The sequence below is a fragment of the Prinia subflava genome, chromosome 20 (genome assembly GCF_021018805.1).
Source record: "Prinia subflava isolate CZ2003 ecotype Zambia chromosome 20, Cam_Psub_1.2, whole genome shotgun sequence".
NCBI lineage: Eukaryota > Metazoa > Chordata > Aves > Passeriformes > Cisticolidae > Prinia > Prinia subflava.
In genome coordinates this window covers 7,051,879-7,068,227 of record NC_086266.1, presented here as the reverse complement: position 1 = coordinate 7,068,227, position 16,349 = coordinate 7,051,879, and the positions used below count along the sequence as shown (strand labels likewise).

At 44.9% G+C, this 16,349-nt stretch overlaps 1 protein-coding gene across 2 annotated transcripts in view; it reads left to right on the top strand.

The window, feature by feature from the left end:
* The window catches only part of LOC134560574 (ubiquitin carboxyl-terminal hydrolase 12-like), a 30,379-nt gene extending 18,692 nt beyond the window's left edge, over positions 1-11,687 (top strand). For both annotated transcript variants that reach the window (XM_063416734.1, XM_063416735.1), the window contains exons 4-9: positions 442-668; positions 1,866-1,942; positions 2,767-2,850; positions 3,461-3,658; positions 5,839-5,917; positions 9,391-11,687. In XM_063416734.1, the coding sequence (XP_063272804.1) occupies positions 442-668; positions 1,866-1,942; positions 2,767-2,850; positions 3,461-3,658; positions 5,839-5,917; positions 9,391-9,492 (767 nt within the window). In that variant the 3' untranslated portion in view covers positions 9,493-11,687. The remainder of the gene's footprint in view (positions 1-441; positions 669-1,865; positions 1,943-2,766; positions 2,851-3,460; positions 3,659-5,838; positions 5,918-9,390) is intronic.
* Positions 11,688-16,349: the final 4,662 nt, after the last annotated feature.

The following is a 16,349-nucleotide window of genomic DNA, read 5'->3' as shown; positions in this document are numbered from 1 at the left end:
AGGCCTGTTTGCTGAGGAAGAGCTCTGGCTGTTGATTTGTCCTCTCTGTTTGAATTTGAAAACACAACAAACTTCCAGTAGGGGAGTTTTACCCCTTGGTGCTGGACTTATGAACCAGTGGCCCAAGGCAGCACATCTGAATCTCTTTAATTCTCTCCCTCTTCAAAGAAAAGAAGAAAAAAAATACAAAAACCCCCAAACCAATCATGGTTTTCTTCAGTTCTGCAAAATGGCCAAGCTAAATTTCCTAAATGGTATTTTTCAGCTGTTGTTTCAACCTGAGGATAATCATTGAGAGAACAGCAAAGTGCAATTCTTCCCAAACTCACCAGTGGCACCAGAGCTGTGTAACAGGGAGAGGAGGGAAGGGAAAAACCCCCGGTGACCTGGTGTTGGGAGGTGTCTGTAGCTGTTCACTCTCCTCCCTCTCTTCCTTTCCAGAGTTATTTGATAATTACATGCAGCAGGATGCACACGAATTCCTGAATTACCTGCTGAACACTATTGCTGACCTACTGCAAGAGGAGAAGAAGCAGGAGAAGCAGAATGGGAAGCTCCAGAATGGCAGCATTGAGAGCGAAGAGGGAGACAAGCCCGATCTGACGTGGGTCCACGAAATCTTCCAAGGAACACTAACCAATGAAACCAGATGTCTTAACTGTGAGGCTGTACGTGCACCACCAAACCACACCTCTTTAGCTTTCTCCCAGCTTCTGGATTGGTTTCCCTAACACTCAGCACCCTTTTTCATTCATTAGGGTAGATGAAATTGCACTGTCTCTATTAAAATATGGAGCATAGCCTATTTTAGGACTCTATGTTCAAACCAGTGCTCATTAAGGTATGTTGCCCAGAAAAAGCCCAGTGTTTTCCCTGTTTCTCCTCCCTGTTTCCATCAAGGCAGCTGCACCTGGCTGATCCAAGCTGCCTTTTTGTCTCCTTGTTATTCCCTGTGTCAGTGATTGAGAGTTTGTGTTGTGTTTCTTCGTGAGGGTTGCTCTTAATTGAACTCTGGGATGAGCTGAGTTGCTTTAACTGGAATTCTGTGCTCGGTTCTGGTCCTTGGCCTCTCTGTTTGAGAGCAGAAACAGTGGCATGAACTCTAGAATGAGAACCACACCACCTTCAGACCAGGGATTTGTAGTTAGTCATATGCTCTGATTTAATAGTGCTAAAAAAAAATGAAAACCCAGATGGGGAGACAAATAAAAAACCCAAGAAGTGATTACAACAGAAAAGACTGTTCTTGGCATTTCAAATCTAAAGTTATGGCTATGTGGTGAGGAGAAGCTCTAAAAATGGCATTAATAGGGTTCTGTCTCAAGGTTTCTGCAATGAAATGTGGCTGTTCCACAAATGGAAAGATGCTTTTCCTCCCTGCTAACCCATTTAATTGAGGAGCCATCTGCCTCTTTCTGCCTTGCCTCTGAGTATTGACCCTCACACCCTGAAATGCAGCAGAAAATGAAATCATCAGGCTGCAGAGAAAATGGAATGTGGTTAAAGGCTCTGCAGGGAGAGCTCTGAGTGGTTAAAACCTGGGTTTGCCAGTGAAATAATCAGATGTGCCTTGAAGTCTCAAGGGGCAGAGATGTTTCATGAGAAAGGGTTTGGGGTTTTGTGCTTTTTTCTGTGGGATTTTGGTTTTGTTTTGTTGTGTTTTTGGTTTTTTTTTTAAATGCTCCTCTTCATATTTAACACCACATCAGATTATTTAATCACTTTTAGCTTACCTCAGGAAAAGGCCTCTGTGTGTGCATGTACATTTATTTTTAATCACATTGCGCCATTCCAGAAATGGTTAAAAAAAATCTGCCAGCTCTAAATTGTTACCAAATATCTCTTCTTATTATATTTCTTTCAAGGTTAGTAGCAAAGATGAGGATTTTCTGGACCTCTCGGTTGATGTGGAACAAAATACATCAATTACACATTGTCTAAGGTAAACAGAATTCTTTGGGGATGGAAAAAATACCTGCCCTGGTGGGAAGGAAAGAGCCTGCATTAGTTTTTCTCTGATGCAACAGTCGTAGGCTTTGACATGTGGTAAAATATTGTGAGTTTTGGAAGGTTTCTTTTCTAAGTTAATAAATATCAGTAGTAGCTAAGATTGATTTTCCCTTTCTTTTATGGGGATTTGGATTTGTTACATCACACAGTCAGGCTTTATCAAAAATAAACATGCAGTGTTTGGTTTCTCAGTTAATTCTTGATTATTTTCATATTCTTATTGAATTTCTGTTGCCTGGCCCTGATGTTTAGGGTCAGTTTGGTTTTTCCTGATAGATATTTTCTCCATGTGTTTGTCTGCTGGTTCCAAGGCTTATCAGCTGCTTGGATATTTAATTTGCATCCAGCATCTGGCTATTTAATAGCTGATAATGGATCTGTAATTGCTGGGAGCTGAAGGATCATCCAGACTTTGCTACTTAGTGGCTGTAATGTGAACATTTAATTTCTGCCACTAAAGAAAACATGGAATGGCTACTGATGGGAACAAAACTCAGTCACCTTCTTGCTCTTTATTACCTTTCCTAGCCAGAAAAAAAGGCAGTTAAGAGTGTAAATTCCAGATTTTTCCAGCTGAACATTGATGCTGCATCCCAGGGGTGAGACAAATACACATGAAATGGATCTGGGAGCACCACGAATGAAAGGAGCTTCATCCTCTCTGTGTTGTTTGGGGTTTTTTCAGCATTTTCAGCAGCAGCTTTTACCTGGATGCTCTGGAATATCCCTGCTTATGCCACTCTCTGATTTCCACAGGGGATTTAGTAACACTGAAACTCTATGCAGTGAATACAAATACTACTGTGAGCAGTGCCGCAGCAAACAGGAGGCACAGAAGAGGTAAGGGCCAAATATTCAGGCTGAGGGAGATGTTCCCTTAAAATTGCTGGGCAAATGCACCTGGTGAATTCAGGAAAAAGAAAAAGTGAACTGGTCTGGGTCTGTGTTTGGTGAAGGAAAAGTGGAGAGACCAAGTAACTTCATGGCAGCCTCATCGTGAGGAGACTCGTTCTGTGCTTCTCCCTGAAGAGTTTCTATCTGGTGTTTGCAGACATCCACATTTTCCCCAGTTAGCATTAATCAGCTTAAAGCCACTGGAAAACATAAAACATCCCATCTGCTTTGGGAGCACTGGGTACAAAAAATCTTATTTTTCCCCTCAGACTTGGTCACAGCCAGAGCAGCAACACAGATTTATTCCAGCTCTTTCTTCTCATTGGTGGGTGAAAAGTTGATGTTGTCCTGCATTCAGATGTCAGTTGTGCTTAATAATTTGGAATAAATAATTGCCTGTTCTCACTAAGAGAGAAAAAGCAGCATTTAAAAAATCCTACCAATATTTTGGCTGCCTTTTACAACACTTCCTCACAACGATGCCGTCCTTGAACAAATCTTTATTTGGGGTGATTTGCCAACCCTTACCCTTTATTTCACCTCTCTCTGTGCTCAGAATGAGGGTGAAGAAGCTGCCCATGATCCTGGCGCTGCACCTGAAGAGGTTCAAGTACATGGATCAGCTGCACCGCTACACCAAGCTCTCCTACAGGGTGGTGTTCCCGCTGGAGCTGCGCCTCTTCAACACCTCGGGGGATGCCACCAACCCCGACAGGATGTACGACCTGGTGGCCGTGGTGGTTCACTGTGGCAGGTACTGCAGGGGCTTTTTATCTTCCTTTCTGGCAGAGCTCAAGGGATTTCTGTCAAATGCTCAAGAGGCAGAGCTCGTGTTCAGACCCTGGTGTTTATTAATTCTTATCTGTGGTGCAGTCTCACAGGCTGTGAGCTCCGGCTAACAAAGTGGAGAATGGCTCTGTCTCTATCTCTGTACAGGGTCTTTTAAGGATGAATTGTCTAATTATGAGATGACACCTAAATTATTTTTCCTTTTAACCCAATAATCAACCACCTGTGGCTTACAATCCAGACTTTTCTACCCAATTACAAAACACCACCCAGAGCCATGAAAGAGAAGGTGAAAAAGAGCTCAGCCTCAGCCCTAAAACCTCCATCTTGCTTTATATATATATATGTATATATTACTGTATTCTAAACCCTTAAACTCTGAATTTTCCACCCTGTGATATCACACACTTCTATTCAAACTCCACACCCACAATCCCAGTGCCATCATTCAATTTTGGGAGCCTTCTCCAAGGCCTCAGGTCAATGCAGTGTTTTCTTGGGGGTCAGTGCCTGTCAGCACAGAAAGTCTGGAATTCTCAGTGCCCAGGGTTCCAGCAGTATTTCTGCACATTCCCTGCCTTCCCTTGGAATTTTGAAGGGATTTGTCCTCCCTGTGCTGTTTTATAACACTGCTTGGCAATGCAGGAGCACTGTCAGAGCTGGTTGGCTGGAAATATTTTGATTTTTTAAAAAATTCTGTCTTTATTACTAGGTGCTTTACTGTTTAAAATTTGACTTTAAATTTTTGCTGGTTTAAATTTTACTTTACAGGCTAAGATATGTCATTTTCTGTCATTTTTTGTCATTTGTGTCATCTGTACAGTGGCACATCAAACAGTTCTTTCTTGGAGCTGTAGCAAAGAGCAATCATTAAAAAAATCCAAAATAACAAAAAAAACACACCCCTAACCCTGCTTTCCAGGAAATCTAAATGGAAGGAAAAGAAATCTTGGAAAAACAGCTACTAAAATAGAATTAAATTATGTTTTTCATGTTCTGCTGCCTAAACCCTTGAAGTTTCTTTAGGAGCTGGTGCCATCATGTGGAGTCAACTGTGCAGTGCTGGGTTTTTTCAGTATCCTTATTTTCTTCATTAAATTTTAGTTTTAGCAGCTTCAGTTCTGGTTTTAAAAGCAAAGAGGAAAAAACTTTTAACCATTTTAGGAAAAAAAAGCCCTCATGGAAGGGAAAATACATTTCTAACTGCCTTCAGGAAGGGTGAGTTTTAAAGTAATCAGTTATTTCAGTACATAAATATTTTGAAATATCTTTCTGAGGAGAAAAATGCTAATAATGCATAGATTTAGTAAACCCAAACTTCATATAATCCTAGGAGATTCTTGTGGTGCAGTTGTAGTGTTTATTCAATTTTTATCATTTTAGGATCACATGCAATGCATTTTCTTGTGTAGTTTTCAGTTGCCATAGCTGTGCCTACACAGACATGTTTGGATAATTAATAATTCAGATTATTAAATGATTTTCCTTTTTTTTCCTCAAACCTTTTCTCCTGTGTGGGGCTTTTGGGATTCCTGTAACTCACCTGCTCTCAATTCTTACTGGGAACTTACCAAAGGCTTGAGATAAATTAAATTTTCGAAATATTTTGGGTTCCCAGAACTTGTTTGAAGTATTTTGCATGTAGGGTTTTAATTCAGTTCCAATTTAAATTAAGTTTAAATTTAGTTTCATGTAGTTGCCCTAAACAAAGGAATTCCATTCTGTGGACTGGAAACTTCCACCAGAAAAGTGGGAAGAGCTCTCACAGAAGCTCTGGCTGTGGTCGGGTTAAACCACACTGAGAACTCAAGGAATTCCTGCTGTGAAATAAAATATTTCAGAGCTGATTTAATTCAGAACTTCACAGTGGTCAAAATACTCAGCAATGGTGAATGCAACGAAACAGAGACTGAAATATTTTTAATTTGGTTTTTAAAATCTATGAATGATGATATGAAATATTTCTGGCATTGTGTGTTTATTGTATTTTCAAGTAGCAACATTTTAATTGAAGCAATTTGGCAAAAATCTGAAAACCTCCCCAGTGTTACAGGAAAAGCTGGGACTGGAGCTGGGACAGCCAGAGGTGATCCTGGGCAGGGAGGTGGCTCCTGGATAATCAAATTTTCACTCCTTTTCCTGCAGTGGCCCAAACCGTGGGCATTACATCACCATCGTGAAGAGCCACGGCTTCTGGCTGCTGTTTGATGATGACATTGTGGAGGTGGGTAAGGACAGAACCTCTCACTGCAGCCCATTCCAGGCTCCTTTCCACTTGCATTTCAGTGCTCCACTCAAGAGCTTCTCACTTTTTTTTTGGGGACACTTTTCAGCAGCAAATCGTAGAAAAAAATATTATTTTTAGCGATGAGGTTGGAACAGCTCAAGGAAATTTTTCCTTTTCTGCCAGCATAACTGTAAATGCTGATATCCACAATATTTATACATCTGTGGGTTTCACATAATTATGAAGCAAATATCAAACATTAGAACAAATGGCACAGCAGAGCTGCTTTTAGTAAAGATGAAAATGCTTTGTTTGTCTCGGAGATCCCGTGGTCAAGGCCTGATTAAGTGTCTAAATAGCAAAATTCGTGCTTGTGTTGAAATAAAAATGTAGGACATTCCCCATTTTTAATATTTTTTAATCTTTGCATTGCTTTGGGCATCAGGGGTGGCTTCCCAGTGTGTGTGGCTGCCAACAGTCCCTTTTCTCCTATTTTCATATTTTGGGGTCATTTTCCTCTGTTTCTGTCATTGGCCAAGTACAGAATTGTGTCACCTACTTTGGAAATAGTGCTCACCTCAATATTTTAAAATTCAAGTATTCTCTGTCTTTTCCATCCAGGAGATGAATTTCACATTTTAAAAGATGTAAAATAACCATCCTCTTATTCTGTATTTGCTTTCTATCAGTCATTTCTCTCCTGTGTCTTCACTTTTAGGGCAAAACCAAATTTCTGTTTATCTGCAAACACTGTTGACACTTTTATAGATGTGCCAAAAATGGCTTTTAAATGTGTGCTGTCTGTTATTGGGCAGTCAATCCAAGGAGCTGTCATGTAGTTCCTTTCTTCTGGAAAAAAACCCACTTTTTTTTTTCCTTTATGTTGCTTTTCTATCTTTAATTTTTTTTTTTTGCTTGCTTGCTGTTTTTTCCAAGCTCATCTTCCTTTATAGAATTTATTTAAAATGCTATAAAAACCAGGCTTTTTGGAGGGTTTACATTCTGGGTGTGGCCACCTAACAAAACAGGCTTGAGAAGGTGAGTGCAAAGCCCTTGTTCACAGATATTGCAGGTGAAAGCCCAGGAAAAGGCTTTTCCCCCTGAAATACAAACAGCTTTATTGCATTTTTGGCAAGTGATGTGAATGAACAGCTCCAAACTGAAAACAGGAAGGAGTTTGTCCTCATTACCCACTAAATGTCAGCAGTGGGGAAGGCAGATTGATTTGTCTGTTGTGATTTCTTTGGAGGGCCAACTCTCAATTAAATTGGAGATTGATGATCCCCAAACATCCTGCAGCATATGGGGGAGAGCAGCAAATCCAGGGGGCAGATCAGTCCAAGGGGGATCCTGAGCCAAGAAAAAGGGATTGTGGAGCCTGAGCCAAGGATCTGGGGCTGATCTGAATTTGACATTTGTCACCAGAGCATCCCAGTGCCAGTGTTCACCTGGAAACATCGTCCATGGAGCTCTCCACGCTGGGGGAGGCACAGAATGGCTTTGCTTAAAAAATACTGAGATCTGAATGCTGGCAGTGGGATTCCAGAATTGGATTTGGTTTGGACAGCCAGAATAGATGTCTGGAAATGAGCAGGGGAGGTTTAATCTCAGTTCATAAGAAACATCATTTTTAATGCCATGTGAGGCTGCAGAATCCTAAAAGTTGTAGCTTCAGAGTAACAACCATCCACTGGTTTTTCCTCTAAAGTTACAACTGGGTTAAACTATATCTGGTCAATAAGAATGGGAAGAATAGAATCTATATAATCCCCTTTCAGTTCCACTCTGTTTTCTGTGCATAGTGAAATTAAAGAAGGAAGTCAGTTTTGCTGTGCTGAAACTAAAAATATCTGAGGCATGAATTAATGTGGATCAAATGTTAGAGCTGCATTCAGAATGAGTAGTGGAAATAGGCTTGATTGCATGGCAAGTCAGTTGGCACTTAAAATAAAACATGTTTGACTTGTCTGCTAAATATATTGCAGGAGCTGAGGAGTGTTCTTTCACTACATTTCTGTTAAAATGTGCCTCCACCAGTCTGTAGTAACGTTATGTTAATAAATGGTGTGAAAATGCACCAGCCTCAGCAGAGGATTTCAGCTTCCCCTCACTCCTTGAATGGAGAAAAGGAAAACCATCTATTCGGGGTTGGTTTTTTCCCTCTCTGTTTTTTTAAGAGAAGATTTTAACAAAACTCTTCAAGAGAGAATTTCTGCAGCTGATGCATCTTCTGCAAACTCCTCTCTGTTTTTCCGTGTGCTGGGAAAAGGCTGCTCCCAGCTCCTGGCTGGCAGTGCCACACGGAGCAGGCAGCGCTGCTGAGCTTGTGGTGGTGCCAGATCTGCTCAGGGAGCAGAGATTCCACATCTCCAAAGGGTTCTGCAGCTGAGGAGGCTCCTGCTGGAGGCAGAGCAGGGTCCCTGTATTTTAAGGAGCAATCCCAGGGTGGTCTCTGCTCCTCCTGAGCAGAGCAGGTGTTCAACCCAGAGCCTCTTGTATTTGGAGCATTTCTGTTCTTCCTCAGTGTTATTCCTTGGGAATAACAGGAAACTTGAGGCTCATCTCCTCCTCAGCCTCTCATTTCTGTGGATCCAGAGTCCTAAAGGTGTTAAAACCTCCATCCCAGTGCAGTGCTGAGCAGCACAGGGAATGTTTTATTCCCCTCTCTGGGCTGCAGGACCCAACTCACTGATGGGAAGCCAGTTGTGCTCAGGACCTGGGTCAGGACATGTGGAACCTGCATCTTTAAAAACCCTTGAAAATTCCTTCCAGTTGCTGCTTGGAGTATGAGAGCAAAGCAGCTTTTCTGCACACAGGTCACAACTTGAAATAGAAGCAGATTTTAATTCTGTTAGTACAGCAAATCATATTTTTTCTTAAGATACAAACCTTGTGATAATATTCCAGGCTTTGCCTAGCAGGAAAGTTCTCTTATGACCAAAGATCATAATTAGATGAGACCCACAGAACTCATGAAGCAGTTGCAAGAATTTTCTCCTTAAAAGGTTCACAATAACTTTGAAATCTGGAGTTATTTTAGCTGAATTTTCAATCTACACAATGTGTACTTGCAGCTGTACAAAAACCTTCTTGCCTGATCAGTGACCGCTTTTTTTTAAATTATAAAATAATTTAATTATAAAATACTCAGGCAAGGTATGTGAGAAAAGCAAATATAAAAATGTCATGTAGTTCTTTAAGGATACATTTTCATGGATCACTTGTTTTGTAGTCCAGCTTAGGACTGCACCCCTTCTGAGAAGTTTATTGTTTCATCCTGATTTCCTGTTTTTTCAAAAGTCACTAAGTTATTAAGTGGGAAAAAAAGTTTTGTTGGATTGAATGATGTTGAGGTGTCACTGCTTGACTTTCCAGATCACCTCCAAGAACTGGGAGTAATGGTTTATCTGGGAAAAGGCTTTTAGCGTGGTGTTGTGATTGAAGCTAATTAAAACTTCATTAATTTTCAGAAAATTGACGCCCAGGCCATTGAAGAATTCTATGGGTTAACATCAGACATTTCCAAAAACTCCGAATCTGGATATATCCTCTTCTACCAGTCCAGGGACTGAGACAAGAGAACAAAGAATGGACACAAGGAAAAAGGGATCAAGCTTTGTCCAGTGGAACACGCTGGTGCCAGCAGAGCAGCCCCTGCTGCTGCTGCAGGACCAGGACAGGTCCAGGGGGAGGAGAGAGCTCCCCCCTGCCCTTTTTGGAGGATTAGTGCTGAACTGCCCTAACAAGAAGAGCTTTTCTTCCAGTTTTCTTTCTGGGCTTTTTTTTTTTCTTTTTTACGTGCTATCTTCCAAAATCTGTGTTACCTCTACTTGAAACCCGGCTGCTTATTTGTTCATGAACTCGAGAAGAGATTTCAAAGTAGCATTGTAGGATTTTTACCATTTAAAGTTGGCCTGAGGCTATACCTTGGTTTCTGCCATCGTTTTTCTGTATTTTAGCAGAACGATTTCAATATTCAGTGTCAGCTGAAGGCATATTTTAGGATATGAGCAGCAGCTGGTTGCTGGATATTTTTGGTGACTCAGACTTGAGAAGCAGTACAAAGCTAAGACATATTGGAAATGTCAAGTCTGTAATTTTTATAACGAAAAAGCAGACAAACCCCTCTCTCTGCAGCATTGTAAACCTCCCCATTCTGCATTCTCCTGGGTTTAGAGAACACTAACAGCACTGCTTCTTTTTGTACTCTCCTTGTGCTGTTCTGTTGCTCCTGCAGAAGGCAGAGGACTCTCCACGCCCAGCCTCTCCTGCTGTGCATTTTCCTTTGGGAGCAGCAGTTTTGCCTCCAGGCCCCGTTGCTGCAGGTTCCAGGGGAGCAGAGCAGCCCTGGCCTGTCAAAGAGCATCTCTGCTGTAGAAGAGCTGGGAGTTCCAGCCTTCCTTGGAGCTATTGCATAAACCAGAAGTGCCCTCATTCTGAAGCAGGATCTGTTCCACGTTTCACTCAATTCCCAGCAAGCTGATGCAAGTTGTGTTTTGAATCTATGCTAATCCCCAGGAACAGCACTAATTGGGAAGGGTTAACAAGGGAAGGGGTGTTTAGGGAACTAATCCAGGAGTTCTGAGTCTGCAGGGTAATGAACAGGTGAGAAGGAAAACCAACCAAACCCACCAGGCATGACCTGCTCAGTCATTGTTGGTGATGTTTGTCTCCATCTGGGAATCGTAACAGCCCCTAAAATGCTCCTGATTGTTTCACCTCTCTAGGCCTTGCTTCCCAGGGGAAATCGTTGGTCTGTTGAAGACTGAAATGAAGCAATTATCCGTTATGTGTATCTATTCTAATCTCAAGGATAACCAGGAAGAAAAGACGAAGGAAGTTGGTGAGAAATCTCAGAAAATCTTGTGCAAGTTTCTTCTGGAGAAGTCCCGTGGCTGTGCCAAGGGCTGTCACTGCTGGCTGCAGCCTCCAGTGGGAGTGAGTGTTCTGCTGGGTCCCTGAGCTGTGTCCTCAGTGTGGCTGTCCCCAGCACAGCCCCTCATCTGTCCCCAGTGCTTGTTGTTCTTGAGGATCTTTAACTTATGCAAGGATATTCAATATTTTACCAAAACACTGTCCTCAGGAAAGCAGCATTTCCCAGTTCCTCGTGCTGCCTGTGTCTGTTCCTTCCTCTCATGACCACAAAGATGATGTTTAGCAATTAACTCCTGCCTTCAAAATGCAAACGAACCATTGCCATTGTATTCCAGCTGGGTACAGCTTCCATTCTCCTGGCACATCTCTTCCAGAAGATAAAATATGGACATTAGGTTTTTTAATTCTTTTTTATTATACAGAGTACTGTCATTTTAAGAGACACATTCAACAGCAGCAAATGTTCTTGTTCATCTTGTTCCTGTCGTGTGACAATTGTTCCTGGCTAAGAGTCTTCTCCCCTTCTCCACACACAAGCTGTGAGTCCTCTCCTGGTGATGCCACCAGAAGACTGTCATCACTGAGTCTTGCAAAAAATGAAAAAAAAAAGAGAGCACTGAGTTAAAAATAATCTAAACAGTAAATACAAAAAGTAATGTAGTACACTAGACATGTATTTTGTATATCTGGTGATACCTTTTTACAAATAAAATACCTGACTGAGAGATAATATTGAAAGAGATATACTATAGATTAAAAACTGTTCAAAGTGCACTTTTGCTACAGATTTATAAGGAGACTAAAAGGAATTAAATGGGAAGAGAAGGGTGTGATGTTACTTCTGTATAATAAATGACGCCTCCTGTCTCCAATAAAGGTCGTTATGATCAAACCCACGGTGCTCAGAGGTTTTTCCTTGAGTTTCACTCCTTTGCTTCTCCCACCCTGCTGGCTGGCTGAGGATCCTGATCCTGCTGTGTCTGCATCCCTGCAACCTGTGCAGAAATGGGTCAGAGCAGACTTTAACAACTGAGAGATTGTAACTGCAGTGCTGGTGCAGCAGGGAGAGGTTACCCAGGGCCTCTGTTCCTGCCTCCCTCCTCACCCCTGGAGCTCTGCTGCTGCCTCTCCCTGGGATTTCTTCTCCCTCTTCCCCCCTGTGCTGGACTCCCAGAGCCTTTGTTGCGAATATCATCTGACTGATCTGGAACAGAGACATTTAAAAGCCAAAACAGGAGCGTGTGCTGGGAGCTGCTGAGGTTCATTGCAGGACAGGTTTTCATTTCTTTGTGGTTCGCTGCAGTTCACCTTTGCACAGGGAAATGGGATCAGTTGTGCTCCCCTGAGTAGGAATTTGTGGGAATCCAACGCAGTAGGAGCAAGGGAGATTGGAAGATGGCAGCTGCTCTGTAAAACCACGTTGTAGATCCCAAATTCTGTCTGGTCCTTGTCCTGCTGGGTCACACCTTAGCAAGAAATAAATAAATTGAGCTGGTTTTAACTCCAGTGAATGTGAGTCAGACTTGCAGGAAGAGCATTCCCTGGAAATTGGGAGAAAACAACCAAATGCAGAAGGGCTGACAGCAAAGGGGTTTGAGCCTTGAGTGCCTCTAGGGCAGGACTGATGCTGGGATTTGGGATTTGGGATTTGGGATTTGGGAACTGGGTTGGTCCCTGCAGCTCTTTTCCAGAACCTCCAATGGAGCGAGGGTGGAGACCATCCCATGGTTATTATTTCTCTATGAAATAATATTATCCTTCAAATTCCACGGATCCTGCAGTGTTTGTGGAGAGGCTCTGCCCTCGCTCTGCAGCACAGAGGTGCTTTCTGCCCTTCTGCTGGTTTCTCAGCATGGTCTGGTTCCCAGCAGGAGTTTTAAACTCCCTGTGCTTCAGTTTAGGAGATACTTAAATCCCATTTGATTGGTACAGGAAAGAAAATGGACTGACAAAGGCCCCTGAGACAAGTCAGACCTTCCACTGTGGGCCTCGGCATTTAGCAAAAGGAAACAATCCCTGAAAGGTAATTAATTCCTGACATGTAAAGACCTGCTGGCGTTTGCACTAATTAACCTCGGGGCTGCTTCTGCTCTGCTCCCCCCGTGCAAACCCAGGCTGTGGAGTTTGTGTGTCCCCAGAGCAGAGCCCGGGTGGGAGGAGATGTCTGGGAGGGAGAGCTCCGGGCAGGAGGGATGGGATGGGATGGGGATGGGGATGGGGATGGGGATGGGGATGGGGATGGGGATGGGGATGGGGATGGGGATGGGGATGGGGATGGGGATGGGGATGGGGATGGGGATGGGGATGGGGATGGGAACGAGATGGGATGGGATGGGCCAAGGCAGGTTAGAAACGGCAGTGGGGTGGTGCCAGGGTCACCCTGTCCCTTTGTTCTGCAAAGCAGCCAAGGGAAATGCTTTGATCTTTACACATCATTTGTGTCAGAATTAACGGCCTCGAAGTGACTCTGGGGCAGTTTAGATGGGAGATTGGGCAGGAATTGTTCCCTGGCAGGGTGGGCAGGCCCTGGCACAGGTTCCCAGAGCAGCTGTGGCTGCCCCTGGATCCCTGGCAGTGCCCAAGGCCAGGCTGGACAGGGCTTGGAGCAGCCTGGGACAGTGGGAGGTGTCCCTGCCATGGCAGGGAATGGATTGGGATCATCCCTAAAGTCCCTTCCAACCCCTTCCCTCCCTGCTGGTGCTGATTTGGATCCGCTGGAGTGTGGGGGATGTTTCTGCACCCGCAGGAGAGAGAAAGCCGGGAAGGGAAGGATGAATTAATTACACAGCAGCAGCAGCAGCCTGTTAAATATTTGAGTTGCTAATAATGAGCGCATTTAGTGGTTGTCAGTTGTTTTAAAAGCTCCCAAGTACAAATAACAAACACAAATACAAAACACTGCAGTGGTTGCAACACTTCAGCTTGTGTAAAATCAATTAAAAATACTCAGATAGTCCCAGCTGGGTGTTCCCTGGTGAATTCCAAGTCCCAGGCAGTGTGAAGGAAGGGCAGGAGGAGCAGGATGGGGTTTGGGAGCTTTGTTTGGAGTCGGGAACATCCCAGATCTACCCGAGTTCATTTTGGTTTCCAGGTTTCCAGGTGGTTTTTAACTGGAGTGAGCTGCTTTAGCAGAACGTGTTGTGTGAGGAATTTTGATGTAGAAAAGAGACATCTACTTGGATTTAAGGCCTGGAATTAGAAAGGACAAACCATCAAGAGCTGGACTGAACCTGGGGCTGCTGCTGCCCCCAGCCCATGGAAGGCTGAGGCCAAATGCAGCTGGAGTTTGTGTGTCCATGGAATCGCAGGTGGAGTTCAGCAGGAGCTGAGTTTGGTAGTGATTAAGTGCCCTAATTACCACTCAATTAAGTGTTTTTGTTTCCTTCTCTGACAAGCAGCCACAGCTACTCCAGGAAATCATTGGCAGGCAGGAAGCAGAGATGGGATGGGGATGGGGATGGGGATGGGGATGGGGATGGGGATGGGGATGGGAACGGGATGGGGATGGGGGTGGACCAGGAGCTGGTGTGTGATTAGGATGGGATAGGGTGGCATGGTGTGTCCCAAAGGAAGGGAAATCCCATCTGTCAGCGCTGCTGTGCAGGCCCAGGTCCAGAGGCACTTGGAACCTCAGGGTTGGTATCTTGGAGATCTTTGTGGGATAAACCCCACTCAAAGCCAGCAGGAAAATGTGTTTAGCCAGGAATCTCACATTGATGACCACTCAGATTTCAGAGCTGGTGACACCTCCTTGTTTGGACTCCTTTGCATCCCCTGTAATTTGGGTCTGGTGCCCTTTTGGGTGATTTGAAATGTCCTGGGTGTTTGGGAAGCCTCAGCTGCACAGCACTGTCCTTGCAGCTCATGGGGACTGTTACGGGTGGGAAGTTCCATCCCAGAGAATCCCTGGATGGTGAAACCGTCTAGGTCCAACCCATACCTGTAAAAATCCTCCCTTTCCCATCACCTGGACAAGCTGAGGTAAAATACTTCAATATTTTGCTCCATTTGGAAACTGCTCCAGGTCCCTTTGCTCCCACCCTCAGCTGCTCCTCAGCAAGTGCACAGGGAATTGCACCAGGCAGCATGTGGGGGTGATCAGGGAAAAGGGTTATTCTTGGCCATCCTCCCCAAGTCCTCTTTTTTAAATTTTTCTTTCTTTTTTTTGAACATTGAACTGTTCATTTTCAGATTTTGAGTCACAATATTTCTCCAAGCGAAAGGCCACGAGTCTGGAAAAAATCCAGATTTATTCCTTCAGCATTCTCTGCCATCATTTCAGCACAGAGGAGCCAAGGCAGAGCTGGGACCTGCTGCTGATGGGGATGGAGGGTGCTGAGGGTGCTCCTGTCCTCCCAGAGCCTCCTGCCAGGTGTCCCCTGAGATGTGGGGACAAATGTGGCTTGGTGAGGATCAGGAAGGGGCATTAAGAGATGTCTGAAGCCAGCAGATGGAGCAAAATGGAATTAATTTTATTAACTCACGCCCAGGGAGTAGTAAAGTGGAAAAATGAATGGAGATTTTGCACTTTCCCCCCCCCCCCCCGCTTTCTCATGGATGGTATAAAACTGAACCTAAACCCAGGTTTAAATGGAATTTCTTGAACCTCAGACCCAGCAGAAGAGCCAAGCTTGGGGTTTTTTTAAGCTTCCCATTCTTGTCCCACCGGGAGGAGGTTGCTGGATTTGGGAAAACCAATTTCCCGTGCTGCTTCCACCCAGTCTGAGCCAAGCGCTCCGAGAGCAGTGGCTCGGGGACAGGAGGATTCCCAGGAGAGCGGAATCTTCTAAAAACATCTCCAGCAAGGGCTCGGAGCTCTCCGAGCAGCGCAGGGAAGGAGCGGGGCGCGCCCCTGGGCTCTGCCGCGGGCAGGGATCGGAGCGGGGGAGACGCGTCCGTCCTTGGAGCGGCGACAGCGGAGGTGACAAACCCGTGTGACAAAAGGGCTGTGCTGGGAGGCAGCGGGGACAGGGAGCCGTGGGAAAACGGGAAGGGAAAAACGAGAGCCTGGGGGGAATTTTTGTGTGGTGGATCCCAGCCGGGATCTCGGTGATGCCATCTCCGGGTCCCCGCTCCGGGAGGGGCCGTGCCTGGCTCGGAGGCGGCTCCCTCATCCCTCCTGGAGCTCTGCCCGGTGTCTGCTGCTCCCCGGGGCTGCAAAGCGGCTCCTGGAGTTGTTGCTGGGGTTTTTTTCCGTCCTGGAGAGGAGCGATTCTCTCTCCCCTGCGCCTGCCCGGGCGTGTTCAGTGGTTTGCCCGTTGTATTCCCGGGAAAAGCAAACGCTGTTCAGTGGTTTGCCCGTTGTATTCCCGGGAAAAGCAAACGCTGCGGGACGCTGAGCGAGGCTGCGGGAGAAGCGGCACGGAATTTATCTCAGCACTGGACAGAGCTACAGGGCTGGTGGCTCTGCTGGGAGGGACCCGGCTCTTCCACCAGGGATCCCCAAACCGCGGAGCAGCAGCTCTGCAGACCCCCAGGCCCCTCCTCCTTCTCTGCACTGTTGATCATCATCAGAGAATCGTCACGGAATGGTTTGGAAGGGACCTCAAAGATC